A 26,479-nucleotide genomic window follows, 5' to 3' on the forward strand; every position below is an offset into this window, starting at 1 on the left:
CGGGAGGCGGCGGCGGCGGCTCCCCCCCGTGCCGGGGGTGGTCGGGCCCCGCTCGGCGTCGGGTTACTGGGGCGATGGGCGCCGCCCCGCGGGGGAGGCGCCGCTCGGCTCCGCTCGGTCCCGCTCCGCTCCGCGCCGCTCGCTCCGGCCGCAGCGCCCGCGCCGGTGAGCGGGGACGGGAGCGGGGAACGGACCGGGACCGGGACCGGAGCCGAGGGACGCGGGGCTGGGGGACACCGGGGGGACACCGGGCGGGACGCGGGGCTGGCGGCGGGACCGCCGGGGTCTGGGCCCGGGGGCTGCGGGGCTGGAGGGGGGGGGGGGGGGGGGGGGGGGCGGCGGGCGCGGGGCTCGCGGGGGTCCCGGTGGCGGCGCGGGGCCGGCGGCTACCGGCGGGGCTCGGGGGCGGGGCCGCGCCTTTTGTAGCCAATGGGAGCCGCGCGGGGCGGCCGCGATTTGCATACGGCCGGAGGAGCAGGCGGCGCAGCCAATCAGCGGCGGCGGGGCGGGGCCGGCCCCCCACGAGGGCGCCGAGATGAACGGAGCCGAGCCGAGCCTGAACCGTGCCTGAACCGGGCTGGGCCGTACGGTACCGAGCCGTGCCGAGCCGTGCCGAGCCGGTACAGTGCCAGAACCGAGCCGTGCCGAGCCGTGCCTGAACCGGGCTGTGCCGTGCCGTACGGTACCGAGCCGTGCCGAGCCGTGCCGTGCCGGTACAGTGCCAGAACCGAGCCGTACCGAGCCGTTCCATGCCGTGCCGTACATTTCCGTGCCAAGCCGAGCCGTGCCGTGCTGTGCCTGAACCGTACCGTGCCGTGCCGGAGCCGTACCGGGCCATACTGTACCGTTCCATACCGTTCCATACCGTGCCGTGCCGTGCCATGCCGTGCCAGAGCCGTACCGGGCCATTCTGTGCCGTACCGGTCCGTACCGTGCCATTCCGTACCGTCCCGTACCGTGCCATGCCATTCCGTACCGTGCCGTACCGTACCGTTCCGTACCGTTCCGTACCGTTCCGTACTGTTCCATACCGTGCCGTGCCGTGCCGTGCCGTGCCGTGCCGTGCCCGCCCTCACTCCGATACCACCCTGCTGTGAAGTCGGTGCCAGCCCGCAGCAGGGCACGTTCCCGGATCCCGGCACCAGCACCCCCGGGGGCTGCCCCCGAAACCCTCCTGAAGGCCCCGGGCCCGGCAGGGCGCTCCCGCAGCTCCCCGCAGCCCCCACACGTCCCCTGGTGCTGCAGGGGGGCAGAGGTGTTGAAGCCCAGGTCACTGCTGCCAAAGAAGCGAGCAAAACAAACAAAAAGTGCAAATATTTCCCAAATATTTCCCAAATATTTCCCAAATATTTCCCTGAACATCCTCTCTTTTGGGGCACAGGGACCAGCTGCAGCGGCAGGACTGAGCTCCCAGGCAGGTGTCCCCGTGTGTAGGTGAGGGGACGTGCACAGAGGAACCTTTATCCCTGTGCGTGCCCCTGGGGTTTGCTGGGTGCCTTTGCCCCGGACGCTTTGGGATGCTTCATGCAGGCTCTTTGGGGCTCCCGTCCTGGTAAAAGCCTTTTGGCAGAAGAGAGGAGCGCGTACGTCGACCTCGAGAAATCAGAACTGCCCCTGGCGTTGTGCATGCGAGCGCATCAAGCCAGGCTTTCAAAATCACAGGTTGCTTCTGAACCTTGCACTGCTGCGAGCCACATCTCCCTGGCATGGGTGAGTGCCAAGAGAGACGGGGTGGCCAACATCTAGAAAATTCATGTATGCAATGAGTACATGCGTTATGTAATAATTGCATATACATGGATGCAACGCTTCTCCTGCTGGTTCGCAAGAAAAGCCTCTGCTTGCAGCCGCTCGCAGAAGGTACAGGAGAGCGGTGGTTTTTACATTTATTTTTTTAACCTCATAAGGCAGGGAGCAGGGCCAAGGTGCCCCAGGCACCGTCACCATCTCCTCGCTCTTGGTCTGCAGATTCGTGGGCCAGGCACGTGGCACAGGGAGCAGAACAACTCCTGGTGCAGGTGAACACGGCTTGCTGGAGAAGCAGAGCTGCCAGGCTGGTGCTGCAAAGCTCTCATGGAAGGTCTGGGCTGGGTTCTTGCCCCGTGTCCCACACCCTGATGCCCAAAATCCTGCAGCTCGCCAAGGGGTGCTTGCAGTGCTCGGCACTCTCAATAAATCTTGGCTTGTCTTTTTTTTTTTATTTTTTTTTTCCGAGTGTTTTTGTGCTGGCCAGCACACTCGTGAGCTGGTTTTGCAGAAGAGGACAGTCTTCTGGAGCTGCCCCTGCACGTGTTGGTCCCGTTAGTCCTGGTGCACTGGGAAGTGGCCCCGCCACCGGCAGAAGCGCGCCTGCGTCTGCGCGCAAAACTTGCTTGGTTTTTCATCAGGCAAGTGTGGTTACAGTCAGAACAAAATTTGCATGCAGGCTCAATTCCTGGCTATTTTGGGACTCCTGAGGCAGATGTCTTTCCCCATTTTTCCTGAGCTGCAATCCCAGATCCGCGCGGGTGCTGGGAGCGCAGCTGTGCTGCGGCACTCGGCACCACACGCCCCGCAAGGCACGGTGGTCAGCGCTCACTGAGGGTGCCAGGGAGCACCCAGTTTTCATGATTTAAACAAAAATAACCTACTGTGTGACCTGCCTGCTTCTCAAATCCTGACCCTTTTTGTTCACTTGGCCCCTGGTTCTCGTGTTAAACCAAGCCTCCGGCAGGATCAGCTCTGGTCACTCCGGTGTTCCAGCACTGGGGACAAGCCTGCTCTAATTCCTCGCGTGTCTCCTTGGCCTCCAAGCCGCGTGTTTTGGGGAGGAGCCTTCCAAGATGCCAAAAAAGCAAAAGTCAATTAAAAGGTGGCAAACACTGCCAGGCAGGTTGTTATTAAACCTCTCTTAACGTACACCAGGAGCTCTCGGTGTCTCTGCAGAGACAAACACACAAATTATTTATCAGTGCCAAGGAGTAAGGCTGGGTGCCCAGGGTATCCAAGAGCTCGGGATGAAGTGGTGTGGTACCAGCCACTGCCCAACTGCCCAGGGTCGCCCAGAGCCATGTGGGGCGCAGGCTGGAAGGCAACCCAGCACCACAGCGCTCCCGAAATGCAGTTCTGCACTCCTGGGCATCGCTGGGGACCCCTGCCCATCACGGCCAGGCACGCCATCCAACTCCCCATTGGTTGTGGTGCTGGTGGCATCCCGGGTTTCTGTGTGCTGCTGCTGTTCTCAGCTCCAAAGCAGTGGTGGGACACAAATCGGCCACTGCCTCGGTTGGTGCAAGTCCTGCTTGCTGCCTGGCACAGAGCTCCCCTGATTCTCTGCTGTTATCCTTGGATATTCGCAGCTCCGGAGGCCAGAAGGAGCCCCACCGCCCCCATCCCATGGGGCCAGCAGCACCCTGGCCTCGCACAGCCCCTCTCCTGCTCCTCACGACGCTTCCCTCTTCTTCTATTCCTTAAGAAAAGCCTCCAGCGGGACTGAAAAGCATCCTGTGGCGGAGACATCCCGCTCCCCTCCCTCTCCAGCAGCCCCGGCACCGAGCCTGCCTTTGTGCCGCGGCCGGGGCTCGCTCTGCGCACGCCTGCGCTCCCGGGGGGCGCGGGGCTGGGGCCGCAGCGGCGGCAGCGCCACGGTTGAGGCACCGGCACCGGCACCGGCACCGGCACAGGCATCCGGCGGGCACGGGAGCCCAGGGCTCGTCTCGTCGGCACGGTGCGGCGCAAAACTTGCCGAGTCAGGATGTGAGCGCGGTGAGGACGCCTTTGCTGCAGCCGCGCTTGGCTGGGGCTCCCCCGCCTCCCGCCGCGCGCTTCCGCGGGCACGAGGCTCTGCTCCCAGGGCTGTTTTTTTGGGGGGAAACCGAGGGGAATGGGGTAAAAAAATAACCCCCGCCGCGCCCGCCTCCAGCGCGCGTGAGTGCTCGCGGTCGCTCTGGACCGGCACCTGGCACCGCTCTCCAAAATCTGCAGAGCCTCCATCTCTGCCAGGCTGCTCTCTGCCGTCAGCTGATTTGCGTCTCCTTTTTTTTTTATTTTTTTATTTTTTTTTCCTCCCAAACTGCACATCTTCGCCGCCGAGGAAGAAAAACTTTCGGGGAGGGGGGGGGGGGTTGGGAAGGGAGAAGGGGAAGGCTGGCTTTGTGCGCCTGCAGACCGCGGAGCGGAGGTAGGTGCGCGGCTCCGGGGTGCTGCTGCCCTTCGCTGTGCCATTGCGCCGGGCTGGGGCTGCCTCTCCCGGGGGCGCAGTGCAGCAGGAGCGCGGCCGGGGGCTCTGCGGGGCGCAGCGCGGCTCGCCGGGGGCTTGCGGGTGCTGGGGTGCGCGCCGGGCGGCGTTACCTTGCTGCTTGCCGCCGGGAATGCGAAAAGAAAGAATCCCCCCTGGGGTGTCATATGTGGGTTTGGGGTTTGTCATTGACTCCGGGCGCCCAGCAAGCGCCGGGTGCTTCAGAGCGCACGGTGAAATTGCAGGCGACCTCACGTGTTGCAGCTAGACCCCTGGCGGGCGGCTTTGTTGGTAATTAAATGGATGGGTTATAAACGCACCCGAATGCTGCAAGGAGCCTGCAGGGCTCTGCAGGGTCCCGTGCGGGCAGGGGGGGTCCTGCCCCACACAGCCCTGCAGGGGGGCGCGGGGACCTGGCAGTGCCGGGGACGTGCAGGGCATGAGGAAGGAGGTGATGGCAGCAGGCGCTGGGTCTAGCAAAGCATTTGCAAGTCACAGTAGGGCAATATGACTAATCGTCCTGAAGTCATCTTTTCCGTAGCGCGTTGGGGGGGGGGAATTCGCTGAGGACGCTGTTTACCAAACCCCGAAAAAAAAAAAAGAGAGAGAGAGAAAAAAAAACAAATCCCAGGACAGGCACCTTGAGTGGGGAGAGGATCTGTGTGGTTGCACTGCACCCCCACAAAAGGGCTGGGAGCTGTGCGGGGTCCTGGGCATGGCGGGGGTCCCGCAGCCCTCCTTCCACCCCATGCTCGGGGTGCTCAGCCTGGGGACTGCCATGCCCCAGCCAAAGCAGTGGCAGCTGCAGTGGGGAAGGGCCTGGGAAGGGGGAAGCATCAATCCAGCCCTGCTGGGGCTCAGCAGAGCATCTGTGCCTGGGGGGCTCCCGGGGGTGCCCCACCAAGATCAGGGCCATGGATGGGCAGGGTGTCGCGGGATGCCCCGTGCTGGCTTTGCCACCAGCAAAGGTCTGGGTGGAAGCAGAGGTGCCAGGTTTCTGCCGGCCCCATGCGCTGGGCTGCCACCAGCTTTGGAGCTGGGGGTGCTCAGGGGGCCGTGCTCAGGGCTGGTTGGGGTCCTCAGGCTTCACGTGGTGGCTCTGCCCGAAGGAGACCCTTTGGGCAAGAAGGAGGCGCAGGCCCTCACTTTGGTGTTTCAGCATCACGGCTCATTGCGGGGCAGTTTGACTTCAGTCAGCGCGTTCCCATGTCCACACCACACCTGGTCAGGGCCAGGGTAAAGCCATGCAGTTACCTCTCGGCAATTAACGCTCTAATGAACGAGACTTAAAGCCTCCTTCAAACCATGTACCCGGCTGGCCCATCAGAGCCTCAACCCTGGGCCGCCTTGGCCCTAAATCCTTGCAGCATCTCAGCGGCTGCGCTCTCCTCACCCATCCTGCTGGCACGGGTTGGGGATGGGGATGGAGACGGGGACGGGAGCTGGGTGGCAGAAAGTGTTCGGGGCATTCCTCATGCCCAGGCCCCAGGCGCATCCCGCACAGAAGAAAACTCTTTTTCATCTCTTTCCACACATCACCCTGCAGAAATTTGTGCTGAGTTTTGCCCCGCTGAAGCCGAAGCTGCAGGAGTTGTCCCAAGCTCCCTGCAGGGCAATGGGAAAGTGCCGGCGCCAGAGGGATGCGCAGGTGGCCAGGCAGAGCTGCCCGACCTGGGGATTGGTGCTGCCCTGGGCTGTGCCGTGCCGTGCCATGCTGTGCCATGCCGTGCCGTGCCATGTTGCCCCACGGTGCATGCCCCTCATGGCACGCCACTCTGCTTTGCAGCTGGGGCAGGTCCCTGGGGCACCGTGCACCACCTGGGCAGACCCTGCACCACCTTTTGGGCCTCATGTCCCTTTCCAAATTTTAGGGCTGCCAGCGGTTCCCCAATGAGCACGGTCACAGCTCAGCTCTGCTGTGCTGCTGTGGTGGGAGCATAGCCTTTGGCATCGGTGGTGCTGCCCCGCTGAGCTCCTCCAACAGGGCTGGGGGGCGCCTGGCACCAAGGGAGGGGCTGGGGGCCCCAGCTGAGAGGCAGCGGGGCTGGCTCACCAGAATTATCCAGAACGCCTGAAAAGAGCCGCTCCTAAGCCGTTCAATAGTTTTGGGTCTGTTTTTGGACTGTGCTCATGCAGACACAGAAGCGGTGCCGCTGCCCCGGCTGTGGGTCGGAGCGGGGGCCCCTTGGTGCAGCTCCCCTCGGCCTCATCGCCTTGCATCCCGGTGACTTTGGTGGGGCGGGCAGGAGGTGCTGTGCAGGAGGACCAGTGCCTGGGCTGGCTGCGGCTGGCCCTGCGCTGCCGAACAGCGGGAGGTGCTGTGTGTACAGGGTTTGTGTTCTCCGGGAACAGAACCACCGCTCCTGCCCGCTTTGCCCTTCCCAGAGCCCCTTTGTGAGGACTCTCACCCCCCGGGGATGCTTCCAGCTTTGCTTTTGGTGCTTGATCTTTTACCTGTGGGCTGCCGAGCACTGCTGGGGCTTTGGGGCAAGGCTCTGGTGCTGCAGGACCCCCGAGCATCACAGGGGTGCCGCACACCCGCTGGGGGCCACGCTCTGCAGCATCCCTCCGGGCTCACACTACACCACAATGCCCGAGCCGCTGTGCCGCAGGGAGCAGCAGGAGGAGTGCAGCTGACTCCTGCCATGAGAAAAATCATCCTGTCCTCACCGAGCTGCTGCGATCCGTGCTCCCGGCCCTGCTGCGCCAAGGGGGGCCGTTGGCGCAGGGCTGCAGCGCGGCCGCGGCGCTCCCGCCGTGCTGGCGAGCGGCTCGGTGGGGACGGGCCCCGGCTGCCGCAGCCGCTGCCATTGGATCCGCGAGGGCTGCAGGGGCTGCGCCGCCGTGCAGGGGCTGCGTGCGCGCCGTGCAGGGATGCGCACGGGGTGCGTGCCGGGAGGCGAGCGCGTTGTGCGCCAGGCCCTGCACCTGCTGGGGAGGGGGCAGCGGGGACGTGGCGCGCTCCAAACCCAGGGCGCAGAGCAGTACGCTGCCTGCGGGGTAATGGTTTGGTTTCATGGCCTGCAAAAAGGTCATTTAAATTTAAATTTAAAAGACCAAAATCCGCCCCCCTGCTCTCGGAGCTCCTGCACCCCCCTCATGCAGCAGCGAGCAGACTGCGGGAAAAGCCCGGATCATTTTCTTTGCTTGTTGTGCTTGGGAATAACGCGCGCACTGCAGAGGGAGCCTCGCGGAGTTGTTTCAGGGTTGATTTTTTTTTTTTAATTTTTTTTCCCTGTCAGCAAAATGTTTAATTTTTCAGGCCCTGAATTTCTTCACTGCTTCCTGCTGTGTTGTAAGACTGCTGCCGCACAGGGCTGGGCCTCCCCGGTGCAGCTCTGCAGCCCCGGAGCTGGCTTGCCCCGTGGCGTGTCCTGATTGCCTCCTGCAGGCAGCAGTGCAGGCAGCAGTGCAGGCAGCAGGCAGCCCTGCTCAGCACCCAGCAGCACGCCAGCAGTGCAGGCTCGCACAGCCCCCTGCTCCCTGCCCAGGCACGCAGCCCCCAGCCTTGCTCCATGAACCCCACGCCCTGGGTCAGGTTCTCCCAGCCTCTCCGCGAGTGCCAAATTTTGGAAGCCACCAGCCCCTGAATTTGGGGGAAAACGACCCAGTAAGGGCAGCTGGTGGCACTGGGCAGGGCAGGGTGGGACGGGGCTGGGGGAGATGCGGGGACACGGGGTGAGCAGCAGCCAGCAGCGGGTTGTGGTGCTGGGATCTCGGTGGGGCTCACGGGGTGGCGGGGACCACGCCGTGCCCCTGCCGCACGCTCATCCGGCTCGCAGGCTCCAGCGACAGGAAACGCCGTCATTCGCACGCTCTGGTTCAGCTTTTCTTCCTCTTTTTTTTTTTCAGAGGGTAAGGCAGAGAGCGGGGCTTGGGACGCGAGGCTGGCTCCATGTATCCGGAATCGACCACTGACTCTCCGGCACGACTCTCGCTGAGGCAGACGGGCTCCCCCGGGATGATCTACAGGTGAGCAGCGAGCCGGGCAGCCCCAGGGGCTCGGCAGGACCCAGTGATCCCGTAGACGTTGGTGTGCTTGGTGGAAAAACGCTCCCAGGACTGCCAAACCGCGGGCAGCCCCGGGACACCAGGGCCTCGTTTTAAGAGCGGATTCCTCCGGTTGCCGTCCGGGCGCGTGCCGGTACCCGGTGCTTCGGGCACCCCCGGGTGGGTGCAGCACAGGGGGGCAGCACCAACCCCTTCCTGCCGCCACCGGTCCCGGTTTGGCCGCGCGGACCCGCCGGGCCCTCCACCTTTCTAATGTGGTTTGTGGCATGTTTCTTCTCTCTCCTCCTTGCTGTCGGAAGCGCGAGGTATGGGAGCCCCAAGCGCCAGCTCCAGTTCTACAGGTAACCGAGTCCTTTCTTTCTCCCTAAAAACGCCCCCGGGAAGTAGAAATGTCCGGCAGCGGGGCAGCCCCTCGCCTGTGGCTGCCCCAAATCCATGTGGGGCTGCGGGAACCCCTCAGGACGTTCCCCTGTGTGCCTGCCGATGGGCTCAGCCATCGCTTAAATCCTGGAGTCACAGAGCATCCCGAGCTGGAAGGGACCCACGAGGATCATGGAGCCCAGCTCCCACCCCACACAAAACCGAGCCGTGTATCTGAGAGCACTGCCCCGATGCTTCCTGCACTCAGACTCGTGCTGTCCGTCGGGTCCGTGGTCCCTGCGTGTGCTGGGTGCTGCCCGGGGCGCTGGGGAGCGGCACCGCGCACCGAGGGCACCGGCACGCCGCCGCCTAGCAGGGCTCGGGTCTGGCACGGGGGGGGGCGCAGCTTGGGGCTGGGCTGCGCCGTCGTCTCCTCGCCCTTGAGCAGCCTGGCTGGGCTGGTGCTGTGCGGAGAACAGCCTGAGCCTGTTAGCTTTTCCCAAGGGCTGCTCCAGGAACCCGTCCAGCCCTTTCATCTGCTCCTTCCATTTAGAGAAATGTCATTAACTGATACAGAAGACAACACATGTTTTTTTCTCCATCCTCTTACTGTCTAAAATTAAAAAGGCACTTTTCCACGGCACACGGTGCCAGCAGGGTGCTGGGAGCCACTTCAGTGCTTCCAGGGACACCGTGCACAGCGGTGCCGGGCCAGGACAGCCCGCGGTGGCATGGGGGGCGATGCGCCGTGGCCTCCCCCTCCCTCCCCCAGCACGGCCTGTGGATGGAGGAGAGGGTGACAGGGTCTGGAGCAGATCTCCATTTAGGAGAAGCATCTCTACCCAGAGGTATTTGTGCTTTGGACCCGACGTCCCTTGGCTGCCACCACGCCGAGGGGCCCCTGGGCACCCCGGGTGCCGCCGCCACGCGCATCCCGGCGGGCGCAACCTGTGGCTGCCAGGCGCCTCGCTGCAGCCACCGGCGAGGGGCGGCTGCGGGCGGGGGAAACGATGCCAGTGTTCATAAAGCAGCTGCGCATCCACAGGCTTTTAGAGAAGAAGTCATGAATAATTGAGCTCCCGTTCGCTAGTAAGAAAATACCCTAATAGGGCTAATGGAGCGCTGCTAAAAACCTTGACTCTGGGGGGACCTGTATTCACCAATTGCTTTGGATGCTAAGCGTCGACACTCCCCTAATGAAAAAAAAAACCACAGCTGTGCATGTCTTATAGCTGTCCAAGGGAACCCTAACAACCCAGAGCTTGTCATTTTAATGAGCAGGATCCCCAGAAGCCGGGTGAGTCCGAGCTGCCGGGCGGCGCGGGGCCGGACGCGCTCGGGGCCCGGTGGCACCCGGTGGCTCCGTGGGCGCGGAGGAGGCAGCTCCCGGTGTGCGAGGGGTGCGTTTGTCTGGGCAGGGGTCTGTGCGCCCCCAGCCACACAGCGGGGCCTGCCGGGGGCTGCGGGGATTTCCTGCCCAAGGTAACGCAGGGCTCGTTTGGTTGGGGGTGTTTTCGTTCGTGGTGGTGTTTTTGTTCCGTTGCAGGCAGGGTGTGAGATGTGGGGTGTGGGCTGCAAAGTTCCCGGTCTGCCCTTGGAGGGGGGCACTGACCTCGGGCTTCTTGCTGTCTTTTGGCACCGCGGCACCGCTCGCTGCGCCCTCGGAGCGCCCTGCAGCTCTGGGTGCCGGGGTCCCCGCGGGCTGGGGACAGGGGGATGCTTGGGGGTCCTGCCTGCAATCCTCCGCAGAACAGCTCCTGCTTTGGCGTGTCGCTGCCTGGGCTTTGGCAGCTTTTCCAGCCCCCCGCTGGGGCACTGCTTCTCGCCCCTCCGTTAGCACCAAGTTTTTGCTAATAAGTTGCCCGCGGACGCACCCAGCGCTTTCGTGCTCTGCCTTGCCGCCTGCTGATGTCGCTCAGCCAAAAATCAGAGAGGTGTCAAAACAGGGCACGCAGTTAATTACCACCTCGCTCCTCGGAGCAGCTCGCCTCACCCCCACCGACTTCATCCGCTGCCTTAATTTAATTGCAGCGAGATGAAGCCCGAGGAGTGTGCAGCAGCGCTGGGCGCTCCTTTGATTTTCCCGGCTGCTGTGGAGCGAGGGGAGCCCTTGGGGCCAGGGAGCTGCCGGCACCGCGGGGTGAAAACCCTCGGTGAAGGGCTCCGTGCCAGCACTGCCGGCTGCAGGCCCCAGCTCCGAGGCACAGCAGAAAGAGCTGGGTGGGCGCAGGAGCTCGGAGAGGTTTTGCTTCCCATGCTGCTGCCCCCAGGAGAGGGGATCCTCTTTTCGTATTTCCCTGCACTGTCGGAACTCTTGCTGCGTGATTTTCCTGAGCAGGAGGAGTGCTACGGTATTTTCAGGCACATTGTTTATCGCTCAAACTCCCCAGGGTTTTCAGTAATTCCTTGCAAGTTAATGCTCTTCTTTTTCTTTTTTTTTTTTTCCTCTTTTTCTGCTTTTTTTCGTGAGGTCACACTTCATTGGAAGAGCGCACGCTGTTTCAAGCTGCCATAAAAAAACTTCTTAGGGAAAAAAGAAAAAAAAAAACAATGCCAGCAGTGGGGAGGGGGCACAGCCGGGGCCCATTGGGACCCCCCAGACACGCAGCTCGCTCAGGCCCTGAGTGCAGTGCGTGTTCCAGAGAGCAGCAGGGAAATCAATTCCACCTCCTCGGTGCCGCCACCAGCGAGGTCGCAGGCGCTGCCGCGGGGAGCTGGGCACCTCCGGCCGCACTCGGCACCGCGCTGCTGCTGCAGGGAAGGATTTGGCTGGCGGCACGGGCTGCAGCAGCCTGCTGTGAGCACCACGGGCACCCTGAGGGCTGCCAGTGAGCGCCCAGCACCTGCGGCCCTTCTGCAGGATTCCTGCCCCGTGGGAGCCCCGCGTGGCCATGCGTCCTCGCTGGCCAGTGAGCATGGCCCATGTGCAGGCACCAGCTTCTGCCAGGAGCTGCAGCAGCGCTCGTCCCACCCCAGCCAGCTCCAGGGGCCGCCCGTGTCCCTTTGCTGGATGTTCCTTAGGGAAAGGCAAACCAGTCACAGCCCGGTCGGTGCCCGCCGCAGAAGCAGAGCCGTGCCTCGAGGTGGGCACGTGGCAGGCTGCAGCATGGCCCCCAGCTCAGCACCATCACAGCAGGAGCCCCGGGACCCTGCTGCATCGTGCAGTGCTTGTACCCACGCTGTGCCATCCCATGCCATGCCAGGAGGGCAGCGTGGTGGTGCTGAGCCTCCCGTGAGCACCCCATGCGCCAAGCCTGGCAGCCCCCCTTCCATTCCCCTCCCTGCTGCTGCGCCGCATTTGCCATTTCTTTTGCTCGTTGCCTTTCCTCTGCAGACTTCTGTTCCGCTTAAGCCCGTTGTTTTGCCCCTTGTCCCCTCCCTGGGCCGCACAAGGGGCAGACCTGCTGGGGGTCCCCACGAGGCCGGGCACGAGGTCGGGTCCCTGGGGCGCCGCGGTGCTGCGGGAGGTCGTGGTGGCTGCCCGGCTCTCTCCGAAGCACCCCTGAGCCCTCGCCGCCCGGCCGGCCCGCAGCAGCCCCCGCGCTCGGGCAGCAGGATGCTGTCCATGACGTACAGCGAGAGCCTGCGCAGCGTGGTCAGCCGGCACCACCCGGACTGGGGGCTGCAGCAGCCGCGGCGGGCGGACGCGCTGGAGCTGCGGCGGCTGCGGGACGTCCGCGCGGCGGCGCAGGCCAAGACGCTGGAGGAGTTCCTGCGGACGCACGGGCTCTCGCTGGACGGCTGCACGGCCCGCGCCACCGGCATGAAGTACAGGTAAGGGGCCGCGGCCACCTGGGCGAAGCGTCGTGCACAGCAGGGGTGCCGGATGGGCACCGAAATCCCAGCGGTGCCAGCGCTCGGTGCGGTGCCGCGCGGTGCTTCCTGCCCAGCCAAACGTGGCAGTGGTTTCTCTCTCGACGCCGGTGCGATCCTCTCCAGTCCCTCGAGGGAAGGAGAGCTGGCGTGGTGCTGGAGTCAGTCAGCGCCTTGCTGCCTCGCTCGCTCGATGGTGCTCGTGAAGCTTCCCGGCTTCTTTTTTGCTTTTCCTTCGGTGTCGGTGGCAAGTTCGGAAGTGCAAATGTATTTTGCGCAACCGCGCGGCCCTGGCCTTTCGCAGTGTTTGCAGGAGGATTTAATGTGTGCCTCCGGGTGCCCTGTGCTCCCCTGGCCTCACCGACTGCAAAATTAAACACCGACGCCGGGAGGGGGTAGGATAAAGCTGAGAAAATGTCCTGCTGAGCCGGAAAGCTGCCTGCGAGCCCAGGGACAGCTGGCACTGCATTAATTTTGCATGTAGGTCCAGGGCGCGGGGCGGTGAGCGGGTATCAGTGTTTCAGCTCGCTCCTGTCCCTCTCATTACGGCACCGTCGCCAGAGGGGGGATGCGCCGAGCACCTGCAGCTTCCCAGCGCGGCCCCCAGCCTTCACGCCCCCGCAGGGGAGAGGGCAGTAAGGGCGAGGAGCTGTCCTGGCCGCTTAACAAATAAGCGGAGGTAGCATTTACACGTCGCAGCAGCCCATTTAATATTCATGCAGCAGTTATTTATTGATGGAGAGCACCAGCAGGCACGGCCCTCGGGCACCTCCTCGCTCGGGGCCATCCACGGCCCAGGGGACAGTTTGGGGGAGCTGCTGGGGCTGCTGCTGCAGACCCGTGGCCGTCCCTTGTGCTGGGGGCTGTGGGCAAAAGCTTCTGGCAGCAGCGTTAATCTGGGCTCAGTGCTGCAGGCGGATTAGCGCAGGGCTGGTGGGGGCACGGAGCTCCTCCTGCAGCTGGGGGATGCTCGTGCCCACGGGGAAGGTGCCTGCCTGGGTCAGCCACAGCAGCAGGAGTCCTGGTGGGGAGCTCAGCAGGATTCCCCCACCAGGGCTGGGGGGCTGCTGGCGCTGCCGCCCGTGGATTACCCAACCCCGCCGCCCGCACCGAGGAGCTTTGAGGCAGAGGGAAGCCCGAGCAGATCACAAGTTGTCTCGGTGCATCGGAGGCTGATTTATGTAATCCCCCTGCACGCCCCCGTAAGCCCGTCCCCAGCCCCGAGCCGTTTTCCTCCTGCTCCAGAAATGAGCGCACGGCACTGCGCTGCCAGGCCGGCTGCTGGCTGCCTCGGTGCTTCCCCTCCTGCTCTGGCCACAATTTCCCAGCCGTGGGAGCTGCCTGCTGGGGCACGGCTGTGTGTCCCCCCCCGGGCAGCACAGCCACTCGTGTCCTTCCTTCGGCAGCAGACGCTGGAATTGGGTTTCGGTTTGATTGATTGGGGCATCTCCACGGGCTGCACGTTTACCCGGTAATAATGTTCTTTATAATGTGCAAACACTCCTGCAAGAGATTTTAAATCCGACTTGGCTCAGCTTAGGAGCAGAGGCACGGCACTGTTACTGCACGGCTGCAGGATGCAAACAGACCCCTTCACGCCCAGGGGCTCCCTTCCCTGTCACCGCCTGTTTCACCCCAAAACCCACGTCCTGCAGCTGCACTGGGGGAGCAGCACCTGCAGGGTGGAGGCAGGGATGGGGGCTGGCCACTGGGACCCCAGGATTTTGGCCCTGGTGGCAGCGGGGGGCAGCCCCCTGGGTCTCTTTGCTGGACAGGAGCTGGGAATGCAGGGTGGTCAGCACTCCTCCACGGAGATTCAGAGGGATGAGGTGCAGGCAGATAATTTGAGAGGCTTTTCAGCAGCCCTTCAGAAATAAAGGGGGGGTGTGCGCCTTCCCGGCACGGAGCGGCTGGAAGTGGTCATGTTTCTGCCTCCCCACCTGCTCTGACAGGGTTTGTTTGCTTCCTAAAACTCATCAAATATTGATGGCCCAGAGCTGATATAAGCTGGGTCTCTCGATCCAGCCCCGCAGCCGTCATGTTGGCTGAGTGATGCTTCGCAGACGTTAGGAGGAGGGCCCTGCTTCGCAGAGTTTGCCGTCTAAATTTAGGCTGCTGCCGCTGCTCCCTGCCGCCTCCGCGGCCGCGGGAGGGTCGCGGGAGGCGAGGGGCGCCCGGCGGGCGATGCCGGGGGGCCGCAGCGCAGCGCAGAGCCCTGGCCACGAGGTGCCCAGGACACCGGCCCCACGGGGGGCACGCAGCCCTCTCCCCCACGCAGCTGGGGCGTAGGGACGCTCCCCACGGCACGGACCCACCGGCAGCATCGGCGACGCTCGGCGGAGACCCCCGGGGTCTGCGTGTCCAGGAGGGGGCTGGAGGCAGAGGACAGCACCGCGACGTCCCCAAGTTTGCCTTTAACCCTTGGACAGGAGAGCAGCGGCGCTGAGAGCGAGCACGCGGCGTCTGCTGGCTGCCCTCTCCTCCGGGATCTGCGCGCTCCTGGGGGAAGCCCTCCCCGTTATCCTCACCCCTGACGCTCCGCAGCGCGCCCGGGAAGAGCGGCTGAGCCCCCGGGAGGGAAGGGAGCCTTCCAGCCCGCACCGCGGGGCACCATGCAGGTCTCCTTTGTGTGCTCCGAGCACAGCATAAAGAGCCGGAGCGCGGAGGACCGGCTGAACCGGCAGAATGCCAGCAGCCCCAGCCTCGGCACGCGCAGCAAATTCCGGGCAGTGGCCATGGTCGCCCGGAGCCTGGGGCAGCTCTCGGTGCAGAACGCCCCGTCCTCCAGCGAATCCAGCGTGAAGCAGCCGGGGATGAAATACAGGTAGGAGAAGGACGCGCTGCTGCTCGCCCGGGGAGGTGCGCTGCTGGTTCGGGTGCGTTTGGTACCCCTGGCTGTGATTTGTGCAGGAGGGAGGCTCGGGGATGGGGGTGTATTGTTCCCATCCTCCTGCTCCAGGTTTCTTGGAGCTACAAGTGCTGGTCTGCGCCGGGTGTGCATCGCTCGCCTTCGTTTCCTCCCTCGCAGTTTGCTGTCTTTCCCCTCTCAGTACGGTTTCGGTCCAACCTAATGCAAAACCAGTGGAATGGGAAGGGGAAAAGTAGCCCAAAAATGCAGGTTGGGGTTTAGGAGGACCCGTGGTGCCTGCTGAGCCTGTGGGAGCAGGCAGCGGCTGAGCTGGGGAAGTTGGAGACTTGGTGGCACACGCTTGTTCGTGGGCTGTGAAGGCATCGGGGGCTTTGCAGTGCTGCCAGTTCACTCGCAGCCCCAGGGAGCGTGTGCTGAGCTGTGAGAAGTGTTCGGACCCTGTCCGTGTGTGCGGGTCTGGAAATGAAGCACGGTGTGTGCACGGCGTGCCCTGCCAGCACAGCCTGGGTTAACGCGCTCGGGCAGGGGATCCCCATGTAGCTGAGCCCCCGCCGAGCCCCAGCTGATCCCTGCAGCGTGCGCCCGCTCCAGCCCAGATGCGAACGGTGCTGGGATGCAAAACGCATCAGGCAGGCGTACCGCTGGCATGAGATCAGCCGTCGCCCTCTGTTATCTTCCTAATTAGCCACGTCCCCCTCCATGGCGTGGCTGCGTGCACTGCCCAGGGCTTGGGGTGCCCGCTGGGGGGGGGCTCAGCTCGGCACTGGGCAGGGTGGGCTCAGCACCACCCCGGGGTGCGGAGAGCGGGCATGGGCACTGCCACAGCCACGTCCCAGCGGTGAAACCACAGGCACAATGCGTCCTGTGCGCCGCTCTCCCCCTGCCCAGTTCCTCTCCCAGCAGGCAGACGTGCTTCCAGCTCCCTGAGCCACCCCTGTGCCAGGCAGTGACCTGCTCGGGTGGCTGCCAGAGCCAGGGTCCCTCCAAGAGCCTTGGGAGGTGATGGTGATGGTGGCACTACACCTGCACCGGGGCCACCGAGCTCTCCAAACACCCCCACTCTCCTCCAGTCAAAGGCTCCTTGCAAACAGGTGCCATAAAAGCCATCCACCATGCGGGGGGATGCCCGTTCCCTGAAATTCCCGTGCGTGGCCTCCCCAGGTAGCTGCACGTGTCTCGGTTTGGCGACCAATCCATAAACTTCTGCGCAGGGAAGCCGTGAGCAGAGGCGCTCCCATCACCCCTGTGCCAAGGGGCTGCGCTCTGGGGGGCTCCCGGAGCAGTCCCGGTGCCCGTGTGGCATGACACGGGTCGGGTGAGCCATGGCTGTGCTCCCCTGTGCATCGCAGCCCCACGTCCCTGGCGTTCACCGTGCTGACAGCCCGTGGCAATCGCCGCTGCCCTCTGCTAAGCAGGCTAAAAATAAAACGGGTTTGGAGACGTGGAGCATCTGCTGCGTGGCGTGGGAGCAGCCCGTGCCTTCCAGATGTTGGACAATAATGCAGCAGCGCAGAAATGAAGCGTCCTGATTAATCCCAGCCTGAAATTAATAAAAGGCATCGCTGTCCTGCGGCTCTGCTCCATCCCTGTGCCCCCCAGCATCGGGCAGAGCCGGGGGGCGCGGGGGGCCGCGGGCCCTCGCAGTTGCTACGCGACTCGGCTCCGGCAGCCGCGCGCGGGCGGGCTGCAGCAGCTCACCTACACTTTATTTATTTTAATGCTTGTTGTTTGAACCTTTGTGATTTTTTAAAATGCGCTATCAATCACTGTGGCAAAGGCAGGAAAGACGTCTGCCAGCCTGGATGCGTTCCCGAAAGAATATTCTCCGCTTCTCTGTGCCAGCCAAATTCTCAGTGTCGCGCAGGGGTGCCTCGTGCCTGCAGGCACCTGCTCTGCTCGCGAGCCCCTCGTGAGCCCACGGCGAGGAGTGGTGGTCCCGGGGGCAGTGCCCCACATCGGGGCAGAGCTGGGCACCGTGCTCCCCCCTTGGGGTGCTCCCCCAGCAGTTTCTCCCTGCCTTGCCCCTCGCGTGCCTTTTCCTGGGCCGCTGCTCGTCGTCACCGTGCATGCACGGGGGCTGCTGACACAGTTTTGGGGCCAGGCTGGGCACTGCCCGTGTGCTCTTGCTGCCGGCGTGCCCCTGTGCGTTCAGCCAACTCCTATTGCTCAATGATCTGTGGTTTCATCAGCAATTGTTGTCCCTCGGAGGAGCCGCATCCACCTTCCCTTTTTGTTGTTCTTTCTCTTGTGCCTTCTGGCTCGCGGCAGCCCCAGGTTTATTTCGGTTTTGCCTGGTTGCAGAAGTAGAGCAGTGACTGTGGTTAGGTCTCGGTGCTTTCAGCTGGGCTCAGCTGTTTCATCTTTCCCCACTCTTCCTATTTTAAAATAAATGCCTGACTTTTCCAGCCGTGATTTGTGGTTCAGAGGAGAGCTGTGCAGCTTTTGGGTTCTCATTTCAGAGGGTCACTTCTGCAGGTGCCCACACGCAGCGCGCACCCCGGTGCTGTGTGCGCCTCTCTGTCCCCATTGCTGCTCTCCCACCCTCCTGCTGTGCAGCTCTCTGTTTTTTTCTGGGCTTTTTCCCCCTCTCTGGCTGGTGGGGGGCACCAGCACCTCAGGGTGTCCATCTGGGGACACTGGGGGCCGGCTGCTGCCTGTCCCCACGCAGCTCAGGGCAGCCCGGGCGCTCCAGGACCGCTGGCACCGCTTCATGTTGAGGGAATTGAGGGAGCCAGGTGTGGTTCTGTGCCCACCCCACAGCACGCAGGGCTGTTGTGCATTTCATTTTGTCGCCTGGGTGGGTTTCACCCTCCCTGCTGCCCCTCGCCCCCCGCACGGGGATGTGAATAAACGCAGCCCCGGCAGCAGCGTGCAGGCGGGGAGCTCACGTAGGCTGTGCCCTCCAAGAGCTGGGCAGTGCCGGGGGGGGGTCGTCTTTTTAATTAGCTTAATTAATTATCATTGTGAGGATTTACGACTGCTGTTCTAATGGGTCTCTGTCTTGCAGAAATCTGGGCAAGTCTGGGCTGCGAGTGTCCTGCCTCGGCCTGGGTGAGTTCCCGCGCCCCCTGCACGGCTCCTGGCTCGGGGTTGCACAGCGGGGCTCCCGTGCTCCATGGGGGAGAAAAAGTGGACGGTCAGAAAGCACGCCTCAGCTGCTGGCACGGCGTTTCTTGCACTCCCAGCAGCTAATTGTGGCCAAAAAATTCTGCTTTGTCCTCAATACGCACCCGCTCAGCGCAGCGGCGGGGGCAGCGCCCTCACAGAGCCAGCTGCTGGCCTCAGATCTGGCTGGGAACGTGCGCAGGACGAGCCCGGTGGGCTTCCAGCACAAGTGAGCCACTTACAAAGCACGGACAGAAGTATTTATGGCTCTGCGATTGTCGCTGGCGACAATGGGTTTGTGTGGCTGAAGCTTACGCAGATCAGAGGGGGCTTTCTTTGGGCTGGCAGCAGTGCTGCGATGTGGCCCAGAAGTTCCCACGTGGTTTTCTCTTTTTCTCCCCCCGACATAAGAGAAAGCAAACGGGGTGTGCTGCGAGTGCTTTGCCACATGCGTTGGTGCCAAACGTGGCCACGGCACACGGGTGCTGCGCCAGGGCAGCTGGGGAGGGCGGTCGGGGCACGGCGCGATCGGGGACAGGACAGAGCCCCCCATGGCACGGCCCCTGCCCACTGCCCACACCCGCAGCCACCGTGCTCAGCGTGTCCCTTCTCTCCTCCGCAGGGACATGGGTGACTTTCGGAGGGCAGATCACGGATGAGGTAAGGATGGTGCCCAGCGGCCAGCGCTCCCTGCGCCCCACGGCACGCGGTCCGGCTCCCCGCCGGCAGGGCTCCCCCCACGGCCCAGCCACGGGGCACCAGGACTCGGCTTGGGCTCTCGGGCATCCCCCCCAAGCACCCCCCCTTTGTGTTTGCAGATGGCCGAGCAGCTGATGACTTTAGCGTATGACAATGGCATTAATCTCTTCGACACAGCAGAAGTCTACGCTGCTGGCAAGTGAGTACCCCGCTTCGGCACAAGGGGCTGCATGTGCTGTGTGAGCCTTCCTCACCGGGCTCCCCCCGACTCCTCCTCACCCCGGGCCGCATCCTGTGCTCTCCTCCGGCGTTCCTGAGCTGCTGCCAGGCTGGGCAGCCGGGCGCTGGAGCCGTGCGGTGCCACGGGGCAGAGAGGTGCTGAGCTGGGCTTTGGGCTGGAGAGTGCTGAGGCATCCTCAGTCCCCCCCCAGCTGCAGGCTGCGGTATATTTAGCATTAAAAGCATCAGCACGGATATCGACCTGATAGCAAAACCTCCTGTTTCTTCCCTCAAACCCACTCCTGCGTTGCCCAGAAACTTGGGCAAGGACAGCGTTGCCTTCAGCAGGCTCAGTCCTGTGTGTCAGTGCCAGAGCCCCAGGCAGCCTCCAGCCCTCACAGAGCCCTCAGCACCCCTTGGGTGGTTCAGGCAAACACGTCTGAATTTCGATGGGTGTCGATAACTCGTTGGGTTCGTGGCTCTTTGCAAACCATCCCTCCAAGCCCCCGTCCAGCCCAGTTCTCCAGGCACGCTGGATTTCCTTTTACCTGAGGTTTTCAGGGATGGCCATGCTCATTCACAGCGCTGTCCGAGCTGAATTAAAGCTCTTCGGTACAGTGTGCCTGCAGCCACCCAGGTTTCTAAATATTTGAAAGAGAGTGTGAAAGGATAGATGATATTAAGCATTCCGGCAAGCCCGTTGCCCCCGAGAGCAGTAATGAGGGCTTGCTCGTCCTCCTTGCTCTCCATTAGCTGGGTGAGGACAGCCATTGTCATGCAGGTTGGTTTAAAAGTTTGGAGAGTGGAAATAATTAAATCATTCCGCTTCCCCGCGCTCGTTTTCGGAAGTCATGTCACATTTGCTCAAACATTACGTCTCGCTGTGCCCTCTCCCGTGGAGGTGAGGGCTCTGCCCAGGCCACGCGGTGCCGGCAGAGGGGTGGCAGGAGGCTGGGGGGGGGCTGTGCTGGAGGCTCCTGCGCCGGCTCTGACAAAACGCAGCCGGGGAGCACCCCGAGCAGCCCTGGGTGGTGCTGACCTGGTCCCATCACAGCCCCAGGACGGCGCCGTGTGGTGCCCGGGGACGCGGGGGCACCGGGTGGCTCTCCCAGGGCACCGTGTGCCGGGGCTGCTCCGCGGGAGGGGTGGCCCCGATGCATCGCGGTGCGAGGAGCAGGCCCACACAGCCGCTTAAAAATAGAAAGCTCTCGTTGTTGGGGAGCAGCGGCACTGCCGGAGGAGCCTGGAAATGGCTCTCCAGAGGGCTTGTCTCCAGCGAGGCTCCCCTGCCTGGCTGAGCCTCAGCCCTATTGCAGACACCTGAGCTCCCCTTCCCCTTCTGCTCGCCCTCGGGAGGATTTGGCAACCCCCAGGGGCGAGGGGCTGGGGCTGGGTGCGAGGGGCTGAGACCACGAGGAGGGCGGCAGGGCTGGCCCTGGGGCAGGCACCGGGCCCTGGGTGTCCCCAAAGGGCTCTGCCCGGCCCCACAGCACTCTCCTGCTCCTCGCCCTCCGCTCCCCGATGCCTCTCGCAGTCGCTTCTCATTACCGAAGCGTTCCTGACCTAATTCCTGTACCAGCCTAAAGAGCTCACGGCTTCTGTCTCCCTTTCTGTAGGGCTGAAGTTGTGCTGGGAAACATCATCAAGAAGAAGGGGTGGAGGTAGGTACGGCTTTTCCCTGGGTCAGGCGTTTCGCAGTGCTTCATTTTTGTGCATCAAATTTCCTTGGCAACTGCGGTGCCAACGGGCTGGGGACGGAGCTGGGGGCTGGGGGCCGAGGGGGGCGCGGGGCAGGGCGCACGGGGCTTTGCAGGCACAGCGGTGACTCTCCCCTCTCCCCGCAGACGATCCAGCCTGGTCATCACCACCAAAATCTTCTGGGGAGGAAAGTAGGTAGCGCACCCACCCTGCCCTGCAAGAGAGCGGCCGGCGCACGGCGGGCCCTGACCTCTGCTTCCTCTTCTTTCAGAGCGGAGACGGAGAGGGGGCTGTCCCGAAAGCACATCATCGAAGGTAGGGCAGCGGGCAGGACGCGGTGCCACCGGCTGGCTGCGGAGAGCCCGGCGTGCGGCCACCGCCCCTGACGGCCCCTGTGCTGTGCGGCCAGGTCTGAAGGCGTCCCTGGAGCGGCTGCAGCTGGACTACGTGGACGTGGTGTTCGCCAACAGGCCCGACCCCAACACGCCGATGGAAGGTAGGTGCCGCCGGCGCCGCCGTGCCAGCCGGGTGCCGGGACGTGCCGGGCGGGAGCAGGCGTCCAGCCCAGGTCCCCGGGGCCGTGCCCCTTGCTCAGCACCACGGCCCCGCTGTCCCCGCGTGCCCAGCGCAGGGCAGAGCCGGTCCCTTCCTCCCCTCTCGCCCCTCGGTGGTGCTGGTCCCGAGCGGGAGGGCCGCTTCCCGGCAGCCTGGGCCGTGCATCGCATCGTGCGTCTTGTATTTCATCGCCATCCGTGGGTTTTTAATCATGCTTTGTGTGGCAGGCTTTCTCTTCTAAAGCGTGTTTTCCATTACTGAGCATAAATCCTCCCCTCTGTCACTGCGTTCAGCACGGGCACAAAGTGAGGGCTCTGCAGAACGCCCCCCTCCTCGCCCGCTGCCAGGAGCCTCCCCGGCCATGCTTGGACAGCCGGAGGCTGCTGCCACGGTGCTGGAGGCGCCCCCAGCCCCACGCCCCTCGTCGTGCCCTTCGCTGTGATACGCCGGCAGCTGTAACCTCTGGTCTCTCTACATCTTTCTTTTATCACCAGGGGACCCATTTAGTTCTTCCAAGTCAAGAACATTCATCATAGAAGGTACATCGTACCCGCAGTCTGAACCCCAGCGGCATTTTATGGGACAGAACCCGCTCTTGTCTTTAATTTTAATTCCTTCCCCCCCCCCCGAAACAATCCTCTCCATAAAATGCGCAAAGGAAAACAGCAGCAACAGCCAAACAAAAATACTCCCCCTGCCCCCAGAACATCTTGCAAGTAAAGGAACAAAGCAAACAGCTGGTGGCTCCCCTCCCCGTCGCCTCATCTCACCCCTGCTCCTCTCCCCGTGCATGGCTGCGGTCGGGCCGTGCTGCCACTGGACGCGCTGCTTTAGCCCCGTGCATGGGGCTCAGAGCGCTTGGGAGCAGGGCGAGTGTGCCGGGGGGGGAACACGGCACGGTCCCTGCTGCAGGGGATTTCAAGTGTCATGTCTTGATGCAGGGGGTGCAAATCCCCTGCAAGGCGCCGCTGTCAGAGCAGAGCAGCTCCCAGGTGCCGTGGGGCCAGCTCTCAGCCCCCCAGCCCGGCACCCAGCGAGCTGCATGCAGCCTCCTCCAGCCCCAGGCTGCCCCCCCTGTTTTCCCCCTCCCTGCACGTGCAGGACCAGGCTTTCTCCATTCTCTCTCATCTCTCGTCCCACGCAGAGCTGCCGGAGCCGACTGACAAAGCCTTTGGTTCCCACAAGCCCAGTGCCTGGCCGAGCCGCCAGCCCACTGGTGCATGCGCTGGTGGTGTTAAACCAAACCTTGTCTGCCTTTTCCTTCCTGCTTCCTCCATTTGGCGTGGCAGCACCGCCTGCCTTGCAACCCAGCCTGCATGGTTCACAGCTGCCTGGGGCCAGCAGCTGAAGATGCAGCCAAATCCCCCCCCCAGCCGAGCAGCACAAGGCTGAGGTCACAATGCCGGTGGTCGGTCCCGGCACCGAGCCCCTTCCTCCGGGCTGCAAGCCCTGGATGGAGCAGTGAGCCCGGCTCAGCGTTTCGTTTTGGAGGTCAGGGCGATGCTGGGTGCAGAGGATGGGCAGCCTGAGGGTTGTAGAAACGCCCGCCCGCCAGCTTCCCCCTCTCCTGTGGCATTTGCAAGCAGCCTTGCAAGCACTGTACGGCGTGGTGGCCCCGGGCGCCCTCGCCGCGTGCCGTGGGTCCGTGCGCATCCCAGAGCCATCCTGCGAGAGACCCGCGGTGCTGCCAACACCACTTACTAAATGCAGGGTTTGGGGAAGGTGCTCCTTTTTTGTGCGTCCTTAAGCCCTGTTTTACCTGCCACTCATTTCTGCGATGGAGCATTTTGGGAAAAGCCGGAGCTGGCTTTTAGCCCCTCCACCTTGGAGGCAGTGCCAGCCTCCCTCGTGGTGCCGCTGCCCCGCCAGCAGCAGGGCACCCACTCCAGCTCTGTCTGGGTGCTGAGTACTCAAAGCAGCCCTTTTCTGCCTGTTTCTCTTTTTCCCCTACTTTTTCTGTCTTTTTGGTGTGAGGGCGATGCTTTCAGCTGGTCTCCAGGTGCCACACGCAGCGTTGGTGCTGGTGCCCCAGAGCCCAGCATCTCCCACCCCGGGCAGCGCCGGCGCCTGCTCCCTCAGCCCCCCTCCTGCTCCCTCTCCAAAAGCATCTCCTGAACACCACCCCCACCTGGGGGACCATAAATCACATCCTTTTTGTCTCTCCCTGCTCATCTCAGCACAATCACACCTAAATATGTCAGCTCCATGTGACTCTCTCATGTGGTTTGATTCGGGTCTGTTTTTAATAGCTTTGGAAAAGCACTAGGTGTGGAGAAGCGATTTCCCAGCGCAGTCTCTCTCTCTCGCGGGTCGTTTTCGGTTCCCTTTTCTTTTAATTTCCGCGTCAAACTCCCGCCCCGGTTTGGTGTTTGGACGTACACTGCTTGCAAGATGTCTGTGCAGCGCCAGCCCCCCTCCCCGCGGCGCTCCTGGCCGCGGGTCCCGCTCCCTAACGCCCGCCTGCCGCTCTCCCCTTCCTCCCCGGCAGAGACGGTGCGCGCCATGACCCACGTCATCAACCAGGGGATGGCCATGTACTGGGGGACGTCGCGCTGGAGCTCCATGGAGATCATGGTAGGGCTGCTACGGGTGCTTGCAGAGGCCTCAGTGCCCAAATTGCTGCACAGCCCCGCAGGGTGGTGGGGTTGGGCACAGCGGGCACTGATGGTTTGCACCCGGGCTTGGCAGGAGGCGTACTCGGTGGCCCGGCAGTTCAACCTGATCCCGCCGATCTGCGAGCAGGCTGAGTACCACATGTTCCAGCGGGAGAAGGTGGAGGTGCAGCTGCCCGAGCTCTTCCACAAGATAGGTACCGGCCCCGTGCCCCCGAGCCCTCACCCAACCCCAGCAGGAGGGGCTGGGGCGCGGGGAGCAGCCAGCTCAGCCCCTGCTCTGCTCCCCAGGTGTTGGTGCCATGACCTGGTCCCCGCTGGCCTGCGGCATCGTCTCAGGGAAGTACGATGGCGGCATCCCCCCCTACTCACGGGCATCGCTGAAGGTGAGCCCCGCACTCTGCAGGTGCCAAGGGACTCGTAGTGCTCGGGGCTCCCCCAGGGAGGGGCTGGCTGCAGAGCAGGGCGGGTGGGTGCTGGGGAGGGGGTGCAGAGGTTGAGAAGCTAAGAGCTGGGGACGTTTTTGGTTACCTTTTCTATGGAAAGCACAGCGCATTACTTGCAAGGTGCTGGTCCCATATGCCAGGGGATGGGACAGGCGGCGTGCCAGAGACTGCTGCTGACCCCCCTCTCCCACCCCCAGGGGTACCAGTGGCTGAAGGACAAGATCCTGAGCGAGGAGGGCCGGCGGCAGCAGGCCAAGCTGAAGGAGCTGCAGGCCATCGCCGAGCGCCTGGGCTGCACGCTGCCCCAGCTCGCCATCGGTAAGGGGGCCGGGGAGGGGGGCAAGGGGGGCGGCCGGGCCACGCTCAGGCTCCACGCTCTGCATCCCCAGCCTGGTGTCTGCGGAACGAGGGCGTCAGCTCCGTCCTGCTGGGTGCCTCCAACGCCGACCAGCTGATGGAGAACATCGGAGCAATACAGGTGAGACCCGCGCGGCTCTGCGGCGAGGAGGGGACAGGGCCGGTGCTGCCCTGTGCCATGTGGGAAGGGGAGGGTTTGCAGAAGAAAAAGCGTGGGCTTGCCTGCTGGAACGCTGAGTCAAAGACGCTGCTTTGCCGAGGGCTGGGAGTGGTGCAGGGCACGGGGCCAGCTCTGCACCCACCGCCCCACCTGGATCCTGACCGTGCTCCCTGCTTGCGCACAGGTTCTTCCAAAGCTGTCGTCTTCCATCGTCCACGAGATCGACAGCATCCTGGGCAATAAACCCTACAGCAAGAAGGACTACAGATCCTAAGCACGCGCCGCCGCTGGGACGCCGCGCCGCCCTCGCCTCCTGTTCGCTTGCTTACGCTTTGTTGAAGCAAAGTGGAGAGCGGTTCGCATCGAGAACACAGTGCGCCGAGACCGTGTAGAGAAATCGTTTCAAATGTCGCTGCAAGAGAACATAATGCTTACTACGTAACATTTATTTTGGATGCAAGAAAAGCCACCGCCGGGGAGCGCGCAGAGGCGGTGCCCACCCGATGCCCGGCCTCGGAGCTTCCTCTCCAGCTGCAGAAGCTGCCCGCGATGGTGCACGACGACGACGACGACGGGCGCCTCGGGCTCGGGCTCTGCGCTGCGCTGGCCTGGCTGGCCCCGGCACGCGGCCCCGGCACGCGGCGCGCTCCATGGGCACCGCGCAGAGGACTCGGCCGGTGGGACCTGTCCCGGGCGGCGGCGGCTCCGGCCGTTGCATGCGTCTCCCCGCTGCTTCTCTTCTTTACTTTGTGTTTCTGGACGAGGAGGCTGTAACATTCGGGCGCGCTCGGAGCACGGCGGCCGCGGGAGCGTTGCGCGTGCAGGGCTGGCTGCTGGCCGGGACCGCACGGGCTGTAAGAGGCTGCTGTACAACACCAACAAGGAAACAACAACCAAACCACCACCAACACCAAAGTCTTCTCCCCGGTGGCGTCAGGGCAGCGTGCCTGCTCCTGCACCCGTGCCTAGGATGGGGGCGGGAGGGGAGGGGAGGCTGGGGGCTGGGAGGGGGATGTGGGGGGCACGGGGTGCCCCTGTGAGGGGGGCCCTGCGCAGACCCTCCCCAAGCAGAGCCCCCAAGGGGCAGCACCCGCCTGTCCTGCAGCAGCTCACAGCACTTGGCTGAGTGGAGGTGGGGGGGTGGGACAGTGTGTGAGTGAGTGTGTGCCAGATTTACACATCAGCCCATACAGATACACCCGTGTAGGTACTGATAGGTGCAAGGTGTGTGTATCTGCGTGCAAACCTGCATAAACACGTGTAAGCAGACACAGAACTGCATAGCTCCATGCAGCTATAGGCGTCTACACAGACAGGCATACGTAAATACATGCACACACAGATGACAAGTGTATATAC

General features: G+C 63.5%; 1 protein-coding gene across 8 annotated transcripts; it reads left to right on the forward strand.

Moving 5' to 3' along the window:
- The first annotated feature begins 29 nt into the window (after positions 1–29).
- KCNAB2 (potassium voltage-gated channel subfamily A regulatory beta subunit 2) lies at positions 30–26,021 on the forward strand. Of its 8 annotated transcripts, none has more exons than XM_038166509.2 (16): positions 30–165; positions 8,069–8,188; positions 8,527–8,568; positions 18,277–18,320; positions 18,997–19,034; positions 19,193–19,272; positions 20,909–20,953; positions 21,137–21,181; positions 21,262–21,305; positions 21,400–21,486; positions 24,034–24,119; positions 24,234–24,354; positions 24,449–24,543; positions 24,801–24,921; positions 24,993–25,081; positions 25,305–26,021. In XM_038166509.2, exons 2-16 carry the CDS (start codon positions 8,112–8,114, stop codon positions 25,392–25,394), a joined length of 1,104 nt encoding a protein of 367 aa, XP_038022437.1. In that variant the 5' UTR covers positions 30–165; positions 8,069–8,111; the 3' UTR covers positions 25,395–26,021. The 8 variants fall into 8 exon arrangements, with proteins under 8 accessions (XP_038022437.1, XP_038022440.1, XP_027299202.1 ...); XM_027443401.3 differs by lacking the exon at positions 30–165 and adding an exon at positions 3,587–3,744; XM_038166510.2 differs by lacking the exon at positions 30–165 and adding an exon at positions 4,023–4,159.
- The last annotated feature ends 458 nt before the right edge of the window (positions 26,022–26,479 follow it).

Source organism: Anas platyrhynchos, chromosome 22, assembly GCF_047663525.1.
Source record: "Anas platyrhynchos isolate ZD024472 breed Pekin duck chromosome 22, IASCAAS_PekinDuck_T2T, whole genome shotgun sequence".
In the NCBI taxonomy this organism is placed as follows: Eukaryota; Metazoa; Chordata; class Aves; order Anseriformes; family Anatidae; genus Anas; species Anas platyrhynchos.